Source organism: Nyctereutes procyonoides, unplaced genomic scaffold, assembly GCF_905146905.1.
Source record: "Nyctereutes procyonoides isolate TBG_1078 unplaced genomic scaffold, NYPRO_anot_genome, whole genome shotgun sequence".
Classification (NCBI taxonomy): Eukaryota; Metazoa; Chordata; class Mammalia; order Carnivora; family Canidae; genus Nyctereutes; species Nyctereutes procyonoides.
Genome location: NW_026575043.1, coordinates 4,038,235 through 4,057,992, shown reverse-complemented (window position 1 = coordinate 4,057,992; position 19,758 = coordinate 4,038,235). Strand labels below are relative to the sequence as shown.

The window sequence follows — 19,758 nt, the reverse complement described above, 5'->3', positions numbered from 1 at the left end:
AGCAGCTTACTTAGAAACATGGAAAGTGCTAGAAAAATATTCCTAGTCCCCTGACTCCCTCCAAAAAATCTTTACAACTATTTAAAATCCCCACGGAGTTCTCAGCCTCTGTCCACTTAGCTGGACCTGCCTGATTGCCAGGGGACACGGCCACAGTCAGAGTTAACCAGGCACCAGTGTTTAGTCACTGAGCAAGGCTCAGGTACACAGAGCCCACGTTCCACTCTCACCTCAAAGAACCATACAAAGATCCTGATAACGTTTAATAATTTAGATAGAGAGGGGTAGACACAGCAGCCAAAGGAGGGGCTGGGGGGTATGGGGAGGAAGGCGCAGGTATCCCAAAGGAAAAGAAAAGACTAAGAAATGGTAATTCATCTTGAGGGAGGTGAGGAAGAAGGAAGAGAAACAGGAAGGGAAAAAAAAAAACCTTTTCCCCAGGTCCCGTCACAGGCCCTTCCTGCAGCTAAGGAAGCAGAGCACCCATGCAGATCTCGTCCCCTAACCTGGCAGGAGCCAGTTCTCAGGTGATCCTCAGAGACGGTGTTCCTACCTGAGCAACAGCACGGGGGTCTCCTGCACACGATCTGTGACTGCTGATGTTTGCTGCAGTGGTGGCATCGACAGGCAATGTCAAATACACACTGTGCAGGGTGAGGCAGCTGCGACTTGCTTCAGGCCAGCAAAGTACCCTAGTACCAATGAAGTCAGCACACCTGGCCTGAGTCCCCTCTGGAACTGGAGGATGGTCACAACAACCTCACAGGATTGTAGTACGGAACAAATAGGACCATGCACAGAAAAGACCACTGTAAACAACAAGCTACATCTGTGTTTATTACTGGCATCACTCCACTTTTCTTGCCATTGAATGGAAGGATTCTAGGGGTTGTCTGATGAAAAAGCCAAGCACAGGGTTTACACTAATGAACTTGTGTTCTGGTGGGCCACTCAGAGCAATCTCCCTTCCAAATCTCATTCCCACAAAAACAACAACAAAAAAGTCATAGAAGACACTTAGCGACAGTCTTGCCCTTATGGGTTAATACAGTTAAAATGCAGGCTGATGTTGGGGCCCCTGGGTGGCTCAATTGGTTAAGTGGTCGACTCTTGATTTCCATTCAGGTCATGTTGGGGGTCCTGGGATGGAGCCCCATGTCAGGTTCCATGCTCAGTGGGGTGTCTGCTTGAGAAGCTGTCTGCCCCTCTACACCCCTGTGCTCGTTCTCACTCTCTTTCTCTCTCTCAAATAAATAAATCTTTGTAAAAAATGCAAACTGATATTTAAAACTCTGGTCCACTGAGATTGTCCACCCCACAGGGAGCCTGATATGGGACTCGATCCCAGGACCCCAGGATCAGGACCTGAGCCATAGGCAGATGCTCAACCACTGAGTCACCCAGGTGCCCCTGAATATTGGTCTTTTCATGTACTAGGCAGATGCTGCATCTGCCTAAATAAACCCCATGTTCTCACTGTTTGGGGCTGAACTATGTCCCCTCAAAATTTACATGCTGAAGACCTAACCTCTGACAAGGTGACTGTATTTGGAGCTGGAGCCTTTAAAGAGGTAATTAACTTGAAATGAGGTCCACAGGGTGGGCTCTGGTCCAACACGACTGATCCTTACAAGAGATTAGGACACAGACAGGTACAGAGTGAAGACTATGTGAAGACTTGGGGAGAAGACATCCATCCACCAGCTGGAGAGAGAAAGCATGCAGAAGAAACCAACCCGCCAACACCATCTCAGACTCCCAGCCTCCAGAATGGGGGACTGTAAATGTCTACTGCAGAAGCCACCCAGCTGGGGTACTTTGTTTCACAGCTGGGCAGACCACTACGCTCACCAAGACCACCTTACCTCCATTTTTTCCTCAGCTCCACAGGCGTTCATGTTCATATTCATATTCTTCCCTCTCTCTCCCTCCTTCTTCCCTCCACAGTTTCCTTTAAAAGTCTCTCAGCACAAACTAGAGATGTTGGGCTCTTCATGAAGGGAAGAGGGCTGGCTGGATGTGGCGGGGTGGGGAGGACAAACCCAGACCTTCCCAGACATAAGTACTGGGGGCTGGGGAACAGGGGAGAATGAATGTCCTCTGTGGAAAAGGCTGAAAGGAGCCCTGGCTGTCCCCTGCACCATGCTATTAACTCATTCTGTTCCCTCTATCTTCACCTGCAATGCTCTTCCTTTCACCATGCCTTACCTGTGCTCTCATGACACCTGCCAGATTCCATCAGTACACTCTACTTACCGTGTGCGATTATACACTATTTATGTGATACACAAAGTTGCTGTCAAGTAGATGCCTTGAAAGATATTTGGAATGATTATGAAAAAATGGGGAAATATCAGTCTTGGCTCTGCAGAGGCCCTCTGGAAGTTTCTAGAAGCAAGAGCTCTTTCTTATTCACCTTTGTGTCCACTGCCACATTTACCATGGTATTACATACCACTGTCTTGAATTAAACACAAATATGCTTCCTACAGGTAAAAAACAGCACAATATGTGCCTTTGGGAAGGGACAGATGAGGGTAACAGGGCTCATATTTACTGGGCACTCTCCAGGTATGGTCAGAAATAAACCACCACTTTGGGAAGGTTTTTTTTTTTAATATTTTATTTATTTATTCATGAGAGACACCAAGAGAGAGACAGAGACACAGGCAGAGGGAGAAGCAGGCTTCCTGTGGGGAGCCAGATGCAGGACTTGATCCCTGCACCCCAGGATCATGACCTGAGTCCAAGACAGACACTCAACCACTGAGCCACCTAGGCATCCCTCCAGAAAGCACTTTTGGTTAAAATTTATAATTGTAAATAGACTTGAAATAGTGCCTCTTTAAATAAAAATAGTATTTTTTAATGTTTAAAAAAATATCAATTTTATTGAAAGCTGGGAGAAAATAGACTTGACTATCAACAGAGTGTTGCTTAGCCATAAAGGCAATTCTGCAAGATTTATTCTGATGACATTACCCTGTTCATTAAGAGTCACATAATAAAAAGGAGACACAGCATTTCATTGCAAAGGCAACAATATCAGGAAGATACTTTCACCCATACTTCAAGTTTTCTCCCCTGACATTTACCTCAAATTTTAGCCAACTAACTAAAATTTAAGAGAACTAGTTTTTGAGTAGGAATTGTTCCTCCAAACATTACATCCATCCTAAAATCTCAGGACTAGCTGATTCCTATGAATAACTGTGGAATCCTACATCCTGTATAAAGCACAATTTCCATGCTTCACAGGAATCAAGGAAGGGTATTCATTATACCCTCTCCAAGACACTCACTAAACCAACGTACATAATAATGCAACAAGGATCACAGAAGTCATTTAAATGATTCCAGCCTCAAGGCCCTTCTGACCTCAACATCCCCAGAGCAGCTACAATAACAGACACGTTACACACACGTGTACAAGTACAGATAGTATGTACCCTTAAACAGAGAAGTTTTTATAAGAAAGCCAAGAACTTTTACCTTTCAAAAAGCACATTACTTAGGGGCACCTGGGTGGCTCAGTCAGTCGGTTGAGTATAGGACTCTTGGTTTGGGCTCAGGTCATGATCCCAGGGTTGTGAGATCAAGTCTCTGCATCGGGCTCCACGCTCAGCAAGAAGTCTGCTTAAGATTCCCCTTCTCGGGATCCCTGGGTGGCTCAATGGTTTAGCGCCTGTCTTTGGCCTGGGGCACGATCCTGGAGCCCCAGGATCAAGTCCCATGTCAGGTTCCTGGCATGGAGCCTGCTTTCCCTCCTCCTGTGTCTCTGCCTCTCTCTCTCTCTGTCTATCATGAATGAATAAATAAATAAATCTTAAAAAAAAAAAAAGATTCCCCTTCTCAGGATGCCTGGGTGGCTCAGCAGTTGAGCATCTGCCTTCCCCTCAGGTCGTGATCCCAGGGTCCGGGATGGAGTCTCGCATCGGGCTCTTTTCGGGAAGCCCTCCTCTCCCTCTGCCTGTGTCTCTGCCTCTCTCTCTCTGTCTCTCATGAATAAATAAATAAAATCTTAAACATATATATATTCTCTTTTTTCCTTCTCCCTCTAACCTTCCCCCATCCTCCCTCTTAAAAAAAAAAAAGCACATTATTTACCATAAGCAATTGCTCTTAAAAACTTCCACTAGAGGGATCCCTGGGTGGCGCAGCGGTTTGGCGCCTGCCTTTGGCCCAGGGCGCGATCCTGGAGACCCGGGATCGAATCCCACGTCGGGCTCCCGGTGCATGGAGCCTGCTTCTCCCTCTGCCTGTGTCTCTGCCTCTCTCTCTCTCTCTCTCTCTCTGTATGACTATCGTAAATAAAAAAAAAAAAAAACTTCCACTAGAAATGTTCCATATTTCCTCTTAATACAACATCAGTGCTGACATTCCAAATGTCTCTTGCCTGCCCTCGCTTCCATGCATTTCTTACTACTTATTTTGGAACGGGCAGCCTGAGAGAATGGCTGATTTGTAGGACAAGTCAGGAAAGGTCTGATAGTTATTAGCGCTTGCTGCGTCCTAGTGGGGACGGCTCAGGGGATACCGTAAGTACTCAGGATTCCTAGAGAACGTGCGTGCGGTGACGAAGGTTAACTCAGGATTCCTGAGTGGTATGAAGAAGGAAGATGGAATATGGAAATTATATGGAAATGAGTCACAAAATGTCGAAAGCATCAATTACTTGGATGGTATTCTCAGACAGCTGGGGTTGCTCGAATGACTTGCGCTTTAAACTCACATCACACCTCTGACAGCCGCAGCAGCACCGAAAATTAGAAATGGGGACGGCATCTAATCAGAGACCACAGCTGACATTCTGCCCCCTTCAGAAGTGAATGTTAGTTTGTCTTATAGTCATGTCAAAATTCTCTGAGGAACAGACGTTAAAGGTTTAAGACTCCTGCTATCTTAGGTAACAGCACCAGCTAGAACTTTCTAGTTGAAGTATCCTCCCTAACCACAGGTCTCCTCCCTGAAGCACACTCTACCAGGAGTTGGAGATGAGCACCAAAACGAAAAAATGAAACAAAACGACCACCTCAGATACCTCCTCTTCCTCTTCACATGTACCATCCACGAGCACATCTGCGCTTCGGGAAAGAGTGAGGGATTGTTTCTGGCTCTGAGTGGAAGGAGATTCTGTGGATTTCTTCTGTTGCAAATACAGAAGTCACCCTACTTTGTTTTCAGTTCTGTTGCCATGGAAACTAAAAGTCATGTCCACCCCAAGAATGAGGTGTTTTGAAATGATCAGTTTCAATTTTTCATGATCGCAATGGACTGCTTCCCCATTTTCAGCTTTCATAGAGGGAAAAGAAAAAAATAATAAAAGGTTTAGATGTGGTTTGAAGTACCGTGACCTACACAAAAGGTGGCTATGTTCACCGATGTGACCCTGCAAGGACACAGCAGAGTGAGGCTCTGGCCAGCCACCTGCCGAGAGCTGGCTCACCTGAGCCCATGAAGCTCCCCATGCTCCTGAGACACCCAGAGGGGAACACATACTACACGGAAAACTTATATTTAGATAGCTTGAGAATATTTTAGTCATCATTAGGGGAAAAAAAAATCTCCATTAAGTTCTCTCACTTTAGAAGTAAATGTTGATTTTCTCTTGCTTACGTCAGAAATCCCTGAAGGCTATATTTTAATGTTTAATACCATTTCTGTCAAGTAAACACAAATCTACAAACGGGATGTCACAAACAGCCTTGTTGATGATGCATGGGGAAATCAAGAAGCCAGATCACCCCATCTTAACTCCTGCAGCTGTGCACGAGGCTTGCAGCAGCAAACGTGAACGTGATTCACAGAGAGGAGAGGACTTGAGAAGAAAGAATGGTGGAAATATTGTTTATACAATGATCCCTCTCACTTCAGTGAAGGCAGAGATAGCTGAGTCGCCCTCCACACAGATGGAATGTGTTGCTGTTTGTGGGAAAACTAGAAGTCCCTAATCTCCCCCATTGCCCTTCCTCAAGGTGTTCAAAGAGAGAGAGTTCCAAGCTAGAAGCTAGGAGCCCTGGGTGCCTGTGTGGACTCCCTCATCAACAGGCTGTGGCTCTGTAGGAAGATAGGGCTTTGTGTCTTTGATGGCAAAATAAGAAGTGTGCACCAGCATCCCTTCTGTTTTTGTTTTTTTTAAGGCTTTGTTTATTTGACAGAAAGGGGGGAGCACAAGCAGGGGGAGGAGCAGAGAGAAAGGAAGAGGCAGACTCTCTGCTAAGCAGGGAGCCCCCCCCCACCTCCATACCAGGGTCCTGGGATCATGACCTGAGCTGAAGGCAGATGCTTAACCAACTGAGCCACCCAAGTGCCTCAACTCCAGATTTTTTAATGGCATATTCTTTATGTGTAATGATCACAAGCTCAAATGCCCCCAGATTCTGGGCAAATGATTTTTTGTGTGTAATCCAGGACAGGTGTTTATAACATGATGTGCTGCGGTTTGGGATGCTGAAGAGTGTCTGGGGTAGTAAGGAGATCCTGTAAGCTCCAAGCCAGCCAGAGAAGATTCTAGGAGATTTGGTCACAAACTGCCAGTTTCCATCACTAGCGGAAATTCTATAAAGACCGTTTATTTTCCCTGTGATGAATTAGTGTGGAAGTGGTTTCTGGTTAAACATGGCAAGTTGAACAAATGTGAGGGTTTTTTCTCCTCAGCTCCCTTCTGATGTCCCTCTAAACTGTCAATAGAGGCAATTTTTTTAAAAGAATGAACCGGTATGGGTACAGAGGCCTGGAGAGGAAATAACAGCCACAAACTCCAAGAAACAGTAAAGCTAAAGGATATAGGGCCAGTAACAGCAGAACTGATACCGTTAAAATTCGCTCCTGTGGGAGGAGAATCCAAGAAGCAAACCTCTCCATGCTGAAGGACCTACAGAAGGCTGAGGGACTGGCGGCACCATCTCTCTCTGGAAGAAGTGGTGTAAATAGGGGTCAGTGTGACTAAAAATAGGGGGACTGGCTTAGGGCAATTCAGGGCAAAATCAATGATGAAGACAAACAGAAGATTCTTGACAAGTGCAATGAAATCATCAACTGGCTCGATAAGAACCAGACTGAGAGAAGGAAGAATTTGAACATCAGCAGAAAGAGCTGGAGAAAGTCTGCAATCCCATCATTACGAAGCTATACCAGAGTGCAGGAGGCAGGCCAGGAGGAATGCCTGGAGGCTTTCCTGGTGGTGGAGCTCCTCCCTCTGGTGGTGCCTCCTCTGGGCCTACCATTGAAGAGGTTGATTAAGCCAACCTGATGACAGGTCTAGCATTGTTCCACACATTTGAAGGACCCAAATTTGTAGCAAATTCCATGGCAGTTTTAAAATCAAGATGCTATAGTAAATATACTGGGCATTCTTGATACTTGAATATGGAATATGTGCACAGGGAAAGGAAATAAACATTGCACTTTATAAGCACTGTATTGTTAAGTGGAAAATGCAATGTCTTAAATAAAAACTGTATTTAAAATTGGCACAAAAAAAAAAAAAAGACTCCCAAGATCCACTCTTCCCCACCCACCCACCCCCGCCCTTGAGAAATACAGGAGGTTTCTTCTCTAAAGATGTTGAACTACAAGGGAGCTGGACTCAGTGCAGCTGAGAACAAGGGCACCTAGGCCACCTACTGAAACCAAGAATAAATCTCTTTACCTAACACAAAATCCCAAGGTCCCCATCCCATGGTCATGCTGACATGAAAGATTCCATTCAAAGAAAAGAGACAACCCAAAACAACAATGAAAAATGGAGGTCTGCCAATGAAATGGCAAAAACCAATCACCCTGCAGTGAACTCCCCCAACCTGAGGAGCTGTGCCCATAAGCATAGAGTTTCCCTAATGCTTCACCCTAAAATCTAACCAAACATACACCTTAAATTTATAAAATGTTACATGTCAGATATATTTCAATTAAAAAAAAAATCTAACCAAGCAGCCAAAGAACACCTCTAACATGGAGACAGAGATCAAAACCTAGAAAGAAACAAAGAAACTCAAAAGAAACAGAGATAGTACAGGAAAAGAAAGTTTAAAATAGTAGATGAATCCTTGGAGATAATAAAGATATCACATCCATAAAACAAGAATAGGATGCTATAAAAATGAATATTCAGAGAATATGAAAGAGCTCTTAGAAATTAAAAATATTATGACAAGAAAAAACAAGAGATGGAAGATAAATGCTGAGGATTTCTTATTTTATTTTTTTTATTTTTTTTAAAGATTTTCATTTTTTTTTAATTTTTATTTATTTATGATAGTCACACACAGAGAGAGAGAGAGAGAGGCAGAGACACAGGCTGAGGGAGAAGCAGGCTCCATGCACCGGGAGCCCGACGTGGGATTCGATCCCGGGTCTCCAGGATCACGCCCTGGGCCAAAGGCAGGCGCCAAACCACTGCGCCACCCAGGGATCCCCAGGATTTCTTATTTTAAAAGAAGTTGAGAAAATAGAAAAAATTATAGAGGTGGAACATAGGAGAGATAAGTGGAGGGTCAGTCTAAGAAGGCCTATATCCAAATACCTAGAGTTCCAGAAACAGAAGTGGAGAGAAGGAAATTGTCAAAGAGATAGTTCAATACTTTTTTTTTTTCCAGAACTGAGAAATAAACATTTCCAAAATTAAAAAGGCCATTGAGAGGGGTGTCTGGGTGGCTCAGTTGGTTAGACCTCTGACCCCAGTTCAGGTCATGATCTCGGGGTCCTGGATTGGGCCCTGCATTGGGCTCCCAGCTCAGTGGGGAGTATGCTTCTCCCTCTGTTCGTTTTCTCTGTCTCTGTCTCTGTCTCTGTCTCTCTCTCTCTCTCTCTTTCTCTCTCAAATAAATAAAATCTTAAAAAAAAAAATCCCTCTCTGTACCAAGTCCAGTAAGGAAAAAGAGCTGCACCAAGGCACATAACTGGAAATTTTCAAAACAGCAGAAACAAAGAAAAAGAGCCTAAAAGCTTCCAAAGAGGGGAAAAAGGATTATTTACAAAGATTCAAGAAATAGAATGGCATCAAACTTCCCTTCTGCCCTTCTGGATGGAAAGGACAACTGAGTAGTGATTTCAAAATTCTCCAAGAAATCATTATCTCACCTAAAATTTTATACTTAGCCATCCTACTGTCAAGTTTTAGTAGAAAAAAAGACATGTTCAGGACACCTGGGTGGCTCAGTGGTTGAGCACCTGCTTTCAGCTCAGGTCGTGATCCTGAGGTCCTGGGATCAAGTACCTCATCAAGCTCCCCACAGGGAGCCTGCTTTTCCTTCTGCCTATGTCTCTGCCTCTTTCTGTGTCTCTTGTGAATAAATAAAATCTTAAAAAAAATAATAATAAAGGAAAAAGAAAAAGACATGTTCAGACCTGGAAAGCCTGAAACACCAGGTGCTTCCCATACAGCTGTTCCCAGGAGGCTACTTGGGTGAATTCCACAACAAATGAAGGTGTAACCAGAAAGAAGATGTGGAATCCAAGAAATAAGAGAGCCATCCCCTAAAGAAGTGAAGGAAATTCCCAAAATAATGGTAAAGAAAAAAAAAATACCAGGATAACTCTAAAAAGCAGATCTAGAGAATACCTAACCAGCCTGAGGCAAATGAATGACAGGCGTGTCCGAGGAAAAGATGAAGTTGAAACGTTATCATCACTGCACACGCTTGCATAGAGTAAGAAGAAGTCAACTGCCTAGCAGAGTCTAGAAATGGCTTGGTAATAGCTACACAGAAAACTAAGCAAATGAATAAAAAAGACAAGTACTAAAATAGGAAGGAGGAAGAGAGTGGTACTCAGGAAATGTAACAAGAGTCCACTCTGTGGCTCAACTAACAATAATAAAGCTGACATGGTAAAAATGACATGCAGATTAAATACTGACTTAACCAAAAATCATCACAAAATCAGAGTGGAGAGAACTGAGAGGGTCGTGTGTGCGAGCGCACGGGCATGTGGCCTTACTGGAGGGTGGGAAGAGTAAGAGTTTTAAATAACCGTCTTCCAGGGGCATTAGAGAGAACGTTAATCATATCTAAATCTGAAAACTAAAATCAAGAAACTTATTTTATTAAATTGGAGATGACACCTATTTAAAAGGATGTCCTCTAGACCTCTTTATGTACCTCTTAGAATAAAACGGGAAAAAGCCAATTAAACGATGACATGCAATCACTTTTGAGATCTGAAGATTTTGGGATCCCTGGGTGACTCCAGCTTAGTGCCTGCCTTCAGCCCAGGGCATGGTCCTGGAGTCCCAGGATCGAGTCCCACATCGGGCTCCCTGTGTGGAGCCTGCTTCTCCCTCTGCCTGTGTCTCTGCCTCTCTATCTCTCTGTCTCTCATGAATAAATAAATAAAATCTTAAAAAAAAAAAGATCCGAAGATTTCAGAGGTATTAAAATGGAAGAGAGGGAAGGCTGTATGGTTGACAAATATAATGGTGTATTCTACGAGAAAGAATGGAACTGGTTCACATGGGTTATCTCTGTGGAACAGGAAACCAGGTGAGAAGGGGTGAGGCATGGCATTGCTACCTTTGCTGTAATTGTTGCTAAATTCTAAAAAATATTATATGTGTAACTTTATTAATGGTTAATGATATTTTAAATAAACAAGAAGTGTATATATCACAATCTCCAATTAAAATAAAAAAGCTTTCACTGCTCCAGTGTTCATGATATAGCTAAAATGTTATTTAATGAAACTACTTAGCATAAAAAAATCTTGTAATTCTCATTATTTTACTCTTTAAAATTAACTGCAAATGGATGAGGAGAGCTATAAAATAATCCGAAACCACTCAAAAGTTACTATACCCATCTTCTGCCCTCTTTTACAAGGTTACAAAATCCAAAATATAACTTCTTATTTGCCTATTTTATAGATATTTGATTACTTGGGTTTCTGAGATGATGGTGGGTTCTCCACTTGATCTTATTAGAGGCAGTTTACTTAACTCGGAGCAGGCTCATTTCTTACCTCCTTAGCTTGGAAAAGCATCAATTTATAAGTGCCACATGAGTCACCAGTGCCAGGATGTAACCACTTGCTCCACTGCTTAGGAGAAATCAGACTAATTGGGAGTGTGCATGCAAAAAAAATTAATTTTTAAAAGAGTACTTTATTCTTGTTAGACCTAAACTCTCTCCTGAGAAGCAATATTTATTCTGGCCTCCTCAAATACATTTAAAAAAAAAAAACGTGCCATTCTTCAGTTTCCCATGGGTTTGGGAGTAGTATTAGATCCAAGATCATCTAAAAAATGACAAGAGTCTGAACATCGGGACAGAGAAGAGCCATGTTCTTAGCTACAATTAGTCCACATTTACATGCACTTAAACATACACACACCATGCAGCAGAGGCAAGCCCTATGGAAGGTCTGAAGTTTTACCCTACTTACAAGCTTACTCATTAGCCTGCCATGATTTCATGGACATGGCCAAAGACATGAGACTCCTGGGTCAGAGACAAAGAACTTTATTGCTCACAACAAGAGCAGTAGCCAGGATATCACCATGGAAAGAACCCAATCTTTTCTGAATACTTTTATTGTGCCAGAACATACGTAACATAACATTGGCAATTTTGACTAGCTTCTTCTTCAGATGGATGTATTTATTTATTTGAGAGACACAGAGAGAGAGTACGCATACAGGAGTGGGAAGGGCAGAGGGAGAGGAAGCGTGTCTTAAGAAGATTCCACGAACCCAACACAGGGTTCGATCCCAGGCCCTGAGATCACAACCAGAGCCAAAACCAAGAATCGGATCCTACACCGACTGTGCCACCCAGCTGCTCCCAATTTTGACTAGTTTTGAGCATATGGTTTGATGGCACCATATTTTTTATAATAGATACTAAATCTCCCTGACCCTTGCATCACAGGAAGACATTATCTTTATTATATTGGACAATAAACAAACCTGGCCTTTGCTTGACACCAGGGGTTCTCATCTCAGCACTATTAACATTTTGGACTGGATAATTTTTGGTTGTGAGGGCTGTCAAGCGCATTACAAGATATTTAGCAGCATCTTTGGCCACTTCCCACCAGATGCCAGGAGTACTCCCTCAGTTTTAACAATCAAAAATGTCCCCAGAAATTGCCAAACATCCCTTAGAGGCAAGACTGCCTCCAGTTGACAATGATTGTTCCAGAGGAAGTCACTACATCTGTCTTCCAAGCTAATTCAAACATCTTTGAAAAGACAGTCCAAAAAAGGAAAAAAAGAAAAGATAGTCCAGAACAAAGGCAATCCGTCTCTCTGCTCATAAGATATGCAGAAACACAAGGGATCCATGGAGAATTGGCTCCTAGCAATATTTACCTCTAAAACTTGATCTGCTTTTCAGGCAGAGATAAATTACTTGGCCAATTACACATGATATTTATACATACACACACATGCACATGCACGCATGCACACACACGCTTGTCCATGGCCCTCTGACTAAAGTCATAATATGAACCATTTGGATGAAAGGAAATCAGTCCAAAGAAGTTAACTAGGTATGGCCCAAAAGGGAGTGTATGCAAGTGTCATTTATAGCTGAGCCAAGTAGTATACGATGACTACATTTTCCTTTCTTACGCAGGAATTTTTTCCTTCATTAATCTAATAATTGGCTTTTGGAGTTTTTTTGTTTTTGTTTTTGTTGTTGTTGTTGCATTTAATACTCTTTCCCTGGATCATTCATACACTTTGAATTGGACAGACGTGCATTCAAAAACAAACTCCTCTATGTAATGGTACAATCCTGGACAAGCAATTCTACCTGCCATGAGCACACTTGCCTTCTATATATAAAGTAGGGGTGATAAGACCTATGTTTCAGGGCTGTCAACACAATTACATGAGATAAAAGTGCCTGGGACGATGCCTGGCGCTTGGTAGGTACTTAGTAAAGGGTACCGACCGCTTCACAAAGAACACCATGAGAGTACATCCTCAGAGTTGTTCTAACTGTAATGGAGCTTTCCACGCATTTCTCCACACCATAGCTGCTTAGGATATGGAGCAAAAGCTCACCGGCCCATAGAGGGAATGACTCTAACACCTGACCCCCCTAAGTATGTCTTGCCAGCCACATGTGCTAGCCAGTTCCAGCTCTATTATTAATAGGATCAAAGAAGAAAGGAATTCTTACCTTTTGTTACCCAGTTTTATTTCCTTCAAACCAACATCATTGTTGATGCTGCCTGGCTTCTACCAATCCGTTGACTCACTTTCTCTCCATACTTGTATTTTAATAAGCTAACCCTCCCCAGTCAGATAAGAAACGAAGCTCTGCACACACTTATCCCAGGCTGTTCTGGTAGTATCAGAGACCATTCCATCCATCAGCTCCCCACTTCCCTACAATACCAAACTTACAAGTAAAGAAATACCTAGCACAGATTTTGAAACATGTTAAGTGATTTTTAACAAAGAGATTTCTCTTTTGGTAATAATGGTAAGATTTTTTTCTCTTGATATCTGGCGTTTTGACTTTGGAATCCATTCGTCTTGTTTTGGGGCAGCTGTCAGGGGCTGAATAGACATGATGATTAGTCTTCTTTGTCTTAAAATGTAACATTTAATTATAGCTTCAGAGAAGACTTAAAATTCCATTTTCCCTCAGGGAAAAAAATACCTATAACTGGAGTTTATGAAAAATTATGAGTTGTAGCTAATCCTGGGTAATAAATTGGATTTTTGAAATCTGTGTGATTTTTAACACATTAGGCTTTTCATCAGGAAGGCGATGCTTATGGGAAATGCCTGTGGAATAATCGAGCAGCAATTTCACTGCCACACTGTTAAGACAAACATAATTGAGAAGATCATCTATGGAACCTGCTGGATTGTGAAATTTGCTTTCCGAAAAGGAAATACCATAATAGTCAGAGGACAAGTGGCAATTCCTCGTGACTTCTCATTCCCCTGAACCTGGGGTGATGATTTCCCCCTCCCCAACTCAATTCCCATCTTCCATTTAGCAATGTAAGAAATCTGGTTGAATTGTATTAAAAAGCCTAACTGACTTATTTTTTGCATCATTTAACCAACACTAACACTACTTCATCCCTTCTACAAGAACATGTACAGACACACACACCACACACTCACGCTCATTCTCTCACTCCTATGAGTACAGTGTTCCATTGGTCTGAAATCAAGACACACATAGCAAATTGTATTTGTCTAAGCAATTATTTTATGAAAAATAAATTCCACCCACAACAATTCCAAGGATCTTAAAGGAGAGAATATCACAGCATTTTTTAAAAATTGCTTTTCTAAATGGAGGACTTTTTTTCAAGATAAAAAACCCCAGCCAACATTCTTTTTTTTTCCCCAATATTTTTTTTCTTTATCAAACTTTCTCCCTCTCTGTATCTCAGGGTTTACCCCAATCCACCTCATTCTTCAATGCTATTTGTTAAATTACATCATTTTCTATGATTATAAAAAAAGTCTAAAAATTTTTTAAAGGACAGCCCAAATGGCTATTCTTTGTAGAAATATTAGGAAGACCTGAAGGTATGTTGTAGGTCACTTGGCCACCCAGCACCTGAGAGGTTTGAACCAGCATATGCGTAGTAATAGCCTGGAGCAGATAACACAAAACTTGAAAGAAAAAAGTGGTCACCAGCTTACATATATTTTTGAAAACATGGCGACTACCTGGTCAACTGGGATCTCAACTTGAGTGTCTTCATCTTCTTGGACTTCTGCTGCTCCCCGTGTCTCAGACCTCTCTGCTCCAGCTTTGAAAACGCCTTCATCTATTATTGGAGACAAATGCACAGTGAAAATAAAAATCCAATTGTGACATCATGTGGCTGAATGTTGAAACTGCACAGGGTTTTTGCAGCCCTTCCCCTCCACCTTCTGCATTTTCACAGGGAGGAGGGTCAGTGATGAAGACAAGGCTGACCCAGCAAGGCAGAGCTGTGTCCCAGACTCCTTCTCACCCCCTGGCTGCTGATCTAGTAACACAATCCTGCAAAGGTATTTACATAGAAAGGACCTCACACCTGTTACCTACTCCCCACTCCTTTCCACAAAGCTGCGATGAGGCTTGGGGCCCGAAAATACTAGTTTTAGAGTACACTGAATATAGTGTGTTGGAATAATTCTCTTAAAATATTGTTCTAAAAAATACTGTTTTTCCCTGCCACAGAATCACAGAGTTGACTCCAGGTCTCACACAAATCAATCTTCTATTTTGCAGGTTTCCACAGGATTTCACAGCCTAGGTCTCAAAAGCCTTAACCGTAAAATGTAATCTAAATGTCTAAGGCTTTAGGTTAAGCTCCCATGACTTGTTTTCCCACAGAAAGCATGGACCACTGTTTTCCTGTTTCCCCTCAGTCTTTTCTCCTCCAGGCCAAGCCATCAAAGAATCACAGAATCGTCTGTCATTCTACCTGTGTGCCCCAAAATAGGTATGATGCTTCAGTCCTCCTCCCAGATCTTTCCTGCGTGCAATTTTCAAGGATCTCCAGGGATGGAAATTTCACCTCCTTCTCTAGAAATTTATTAGACTACCCCTGTAGTCTAGAAAATATGGGTTCATCTCTTATCTTAAAACCTCCTCTATTTCTCCAATGGAAGCTTGTTTCCCAGAACACAATTTTCTGACACGTGTCATGGTTGAGTTATAAAGTCACTCGTTATTTATGATAAAATTAAAAACATACTTTTACATTTGTGGAGGATCAATTATATGCAAGGCACCAGGTGAGTCCATTTGGCCACCTAAGATATAAATGAGATGTAGGCTGTTCACTCCGGTTGCTTACAGACCAATGAGTATATGGTTCAGAGACGTATATACACCCCAGTAAGGTGCCCTGGTGGATGTGCTAGAACAGGGTAAGCAGATCACTACGGGCACTCAGAAGATAGAACCAGGTGAAAAGGGGAGGTAAGGAGGGAGGAAATGTACCCAACCTCAAGCCCTTCTTGTTTCTCCTAGAGAAACCATTCTACTTTTTAATTACTTTTTTGGAACTTGACTGGATATTGGCTTCTCTACTCTCCTTTTTAAAACCCAAGGACAACAAAGCTGCCCTCAAAGCTGATTAATTCACATGGATTAACTCATTTTGAGGATTATCTAAAGCAATCATTTAATCCCAGAGTGGTTCTTCCTATCATCCAACCAAGTCTTTTCTCCCAATGATCCCTTCCTTCCATCAGCTCTTGTATGCTTCAGCAATCCAGAGTAATTTTTCATTCATTAGAGTTTTCTCAGTTAAATATCCTCTAGGTGTAGGAGAACTGAAAATATGCATATACACAGGAATCCCTACAAATAATCATCACCAAATGATGGCATCAGCATTGGCAACTATTTTGGGTTATCAACAGCACTAATCCTCCCCAAAGACTTGGCTCACACAGCATATCCAAGGATTATGTCCTAACTTGGTCTTATCTTATACTGACATGAACCTAAAATGAAAACTCAGCTAAAACCTCCACAACATCAGAAAGAAATAATATAGAAAGTGAAATAGGGAATGCGCTGATGTCTTCATGGAGGCAAGAATAAATGCACAGTTTTGGTTACACACTCAATAAAGCCATCCTTGACCCAACAAGAGTGTAAGGCAGGCCACTTGAAGGACTAGGAAAAGAGCTTACAACTACTCTGTCATAATGGAGGAAAAGTGAAAGGGAGTAATCAAGTCTACAAAACTGGGAGTCAACAGAGACACAGTAAGCTCTCGGTCTCGCCAGCAAACTGGAACGTAGAACCCAAGGAAACAACGGCAGAAAGAATGCAAATAAATTCTGCCTTATTCACGTGTGGAGTTCATAACCATGAGAATGCGCAGGGGCAGATTTCAAACGTAGGCTACACAATTTATCAAAGGTTATCTTCAGTGTGGTTTTTTTTTTAAAGGTTTATTTATTTATTCATGAGAGACACAGACTGAGAGACAGAGGCAGAGACACAGGCAGAGAGAGAAGCAGGCTCCTCGCAGGGAGCCTGATGTGGGACTCGATCCCGCATCCTGGGATCAGACCTGAACCAAAGGCAGGTGCCCAACCACTGAGCCACCCAGGCGTCCCTCCAGTACGTTTTATTTTTTATTTTTTTAAAGATTTTATTTATTTATGACACACACACAGAGAGAGAGAGAGAGGCAGAGACACAGGCAGAGGGAGAAGCAGGCTCCATCCAGGGAGCCTGAGGTGGGACTCGATCCCAGGTCTCCAGGATCACATCCTGGGCCGAAGGCGGCACTAAACCACTGGGCCACCAGGGTTGCCCTCCATTATGGTTTTAAATGGAAAATTAGACATGTTTGACATTCATAGCTACTTCCAGATTACCTCAGAAGACAATAATCATACCCATCCCCAAAATGTCCCTTGAGTCAGCCTTCAGAGAAAGATGCAGCACTCTAGTTATGACATGAGTAACATGACTTTTTAGGATGACATTTTTGCATCCAAGCATTGTGCTTGCTTTCAAAGACACTACCAAGAGAAACCTACAGATACGAGAGAAATATATTCTTAAATACATCCAGCAAAATGCTTAACTGTATCCAACCAGAACCACGAATGACTTGTAGATGCATTTTAGGATAAACATTTCACAGGAAAAGCAAAATAAAATCAGTGACAAATAAAATAAAATGGAAAGGGTACTGGAATAGAAAATGGCAGCCATAGAATATAAAAGGCAAAGGGACAAATCAACAAAACTCTATGTTGTGTACAGTGACACAGAGAAATGAAAGATAAACGTGTCTGCCTCCGGGATGGGTGCAGGGTCTTGTTTATCAGTGAACCGATGTGTAAGCCCTCTCCTTCAGCAGCACAGAGAAAGAAGGGAAGGTCAGAAGGGAATTCACAGGAATAAATAGTAGTGGGAAAAAAAAAACAGCTAGGAAATTACTCTGTGATGGGAGAAAGCCTACTAGGATTTTTAATATTTACATACATGTCATATATATAAAATTAAAAATAGAGAAATATGAATTTCTAGAGAAAAATATTTTTACACAGCATGTACTGATTCCACGTTATTTATATAATACTTACACATTTTAGAAAGCTTGGAAAATGAAGAGAATAAACATCTTTCTAACTCCATGACCAAGAGATAATCACTATTAATTTGACAATGGACCGGAACAACTCATCTTTGATATCACATGGGCATCTCAACCTTGACATGGTCAAAACAGAACTCTGGTCCCCCTCCCTGCCCCCAGCAACTGCTCTTCATCTCTATTCCCTACCCCAGGAAATGGCAGCACCTCTCAATCCTCAAATCTAGGAATTATTTTCACTTCCATCCAGCTCTCACTCCCTGTATCCATCCCATTGTTGTCTTGTCAATTCAATTTCCTTTTAACTATATCCCAGATCTGTGAATATTATTTCCATTTCCACTATCAACTTAGTCTAATCACCATTATCCACAGGACGGGCTTTCGCAAAGCTTACACATCGTCTCTCTTCTTCACTCTTGCTATCCTGCAATTCATCCTCCACAAAATAGCCAAGTGATCTCAATAAAGGAGAAAACCTATTTAGAAACTTTCTGATGTTTTTCCATCATTCATGGAACCCAAATTCTCTACCATGGCTTACAAGGGTGTGACCAGGCACTTACCCTCCCTTGGCGCACACTTCATACCATTTTCCCTTTGCCCATTAAACTCTAGCTACATTCTGTTTCTCCAACAGAAAACTCATTCCTGCCTTTGTACTACCCTTGGGCTGGAGTATTCTCTCCCCTTTTTCCACATGACTGGCTGTTCCTTGCCATTCAGTTCTCAGAAACCCTCCTCCTTCCTCTTCCACTAGCCAGCCACCCAGTCATTCATTGCTGCTTTTACTCCTCTGCCTAGCATTTATTAGCAGCTGGCACTTTCCCTGTTTATTTGGTGTTTTAGTGTTTGTCAGTCTCCACCAACCCATTAGCTCCAAGAGAACAGGTAGCTTGCCCATACTGTGCATGGCTGATCCCCAGTACGTAATAGAGTTCAGCACATAGGTATTCAAAAGGTGTTTGTTGAGAAAATGAAGAGCAGACAACTCAAAAACATTTGCTGCCCTGAGATAAAATGTAAGGAGCATACAATTTAAAAGCCACTAGCCCAGTCCATTAATTCTTCATGCAGTTAGAGGATTTATGCCCCATCTGGCCATATGTGGCAATACTGCATCTGGATAAGGAGGGGGAGACAGGGGTTGAGGAAAAAGAAGGCTGGAGTACAACCTACACAGGGCTCAACTCTGCATGCTATGCGCAGTAGCTAAAGTAACAGCCTCCCAAAGATGTCCATGTCCTAATCCTCAGCAACCATGAATAAGTCACATTGCAGGGCAGAGGTGAATTCAGGTTGAAGATGGAATTACCATTGCTAATCAGCTGACCATGAGATGGGGAGATTATCCTGGATTATTCTCGAGGACCCACTGTAATCAGGTAAATCCTCATAAATGAAAGAGAGAGGCAGGAGAAGCAGGGTCACATTGGTAACAGTGTCAGAGAGACTCGACTGGTCATTGCTAGCTTTGCAGATGGAGGGGATCATAAGCCAGGGAAATGTAGACAATTTCTGAAAGCCAAAGAAGGCAAGGATACAAATTTCCCCCCTTCAAGACTCAAGAAGGAACAGAGCCCTGCCAACACTCCGGTTATAAGCCAGTGAGGACCATTTTGGAATTCTGACCTCCAGGACTGTAACATAATGAATTTGTATGTTGTTTCAAGCTGCCCAGTTTGTAGTAAGTTGTTACCGCAGCAAGAGGAAACTAAT

At 42.4% G+C, this 19,758-nt stretch overlaps 1 protein-coding gene across 1 annotated transcript in view; it reads right to left on the bottom strand.

The window, feature by feature from the left end:
* DCDC2 (doublecortin domain containing 2) overlaps positions 1-19,758 on the bottom strand; it is a 156,334-nt gene that overhangs the window by 10,818 nt on the left and 125,758 nt on the right. Inside the window, exon 8 of the mRNA XM_055322922.1 lies at positions 14,648-14,748. Coding sequence (XP_055178897.1) covers positions 14,648-14,748 — 101 coding nt within the window. The remainder of the gene's footprint in view (positions 1-14,647; positions 14,749-19,758) is intronic.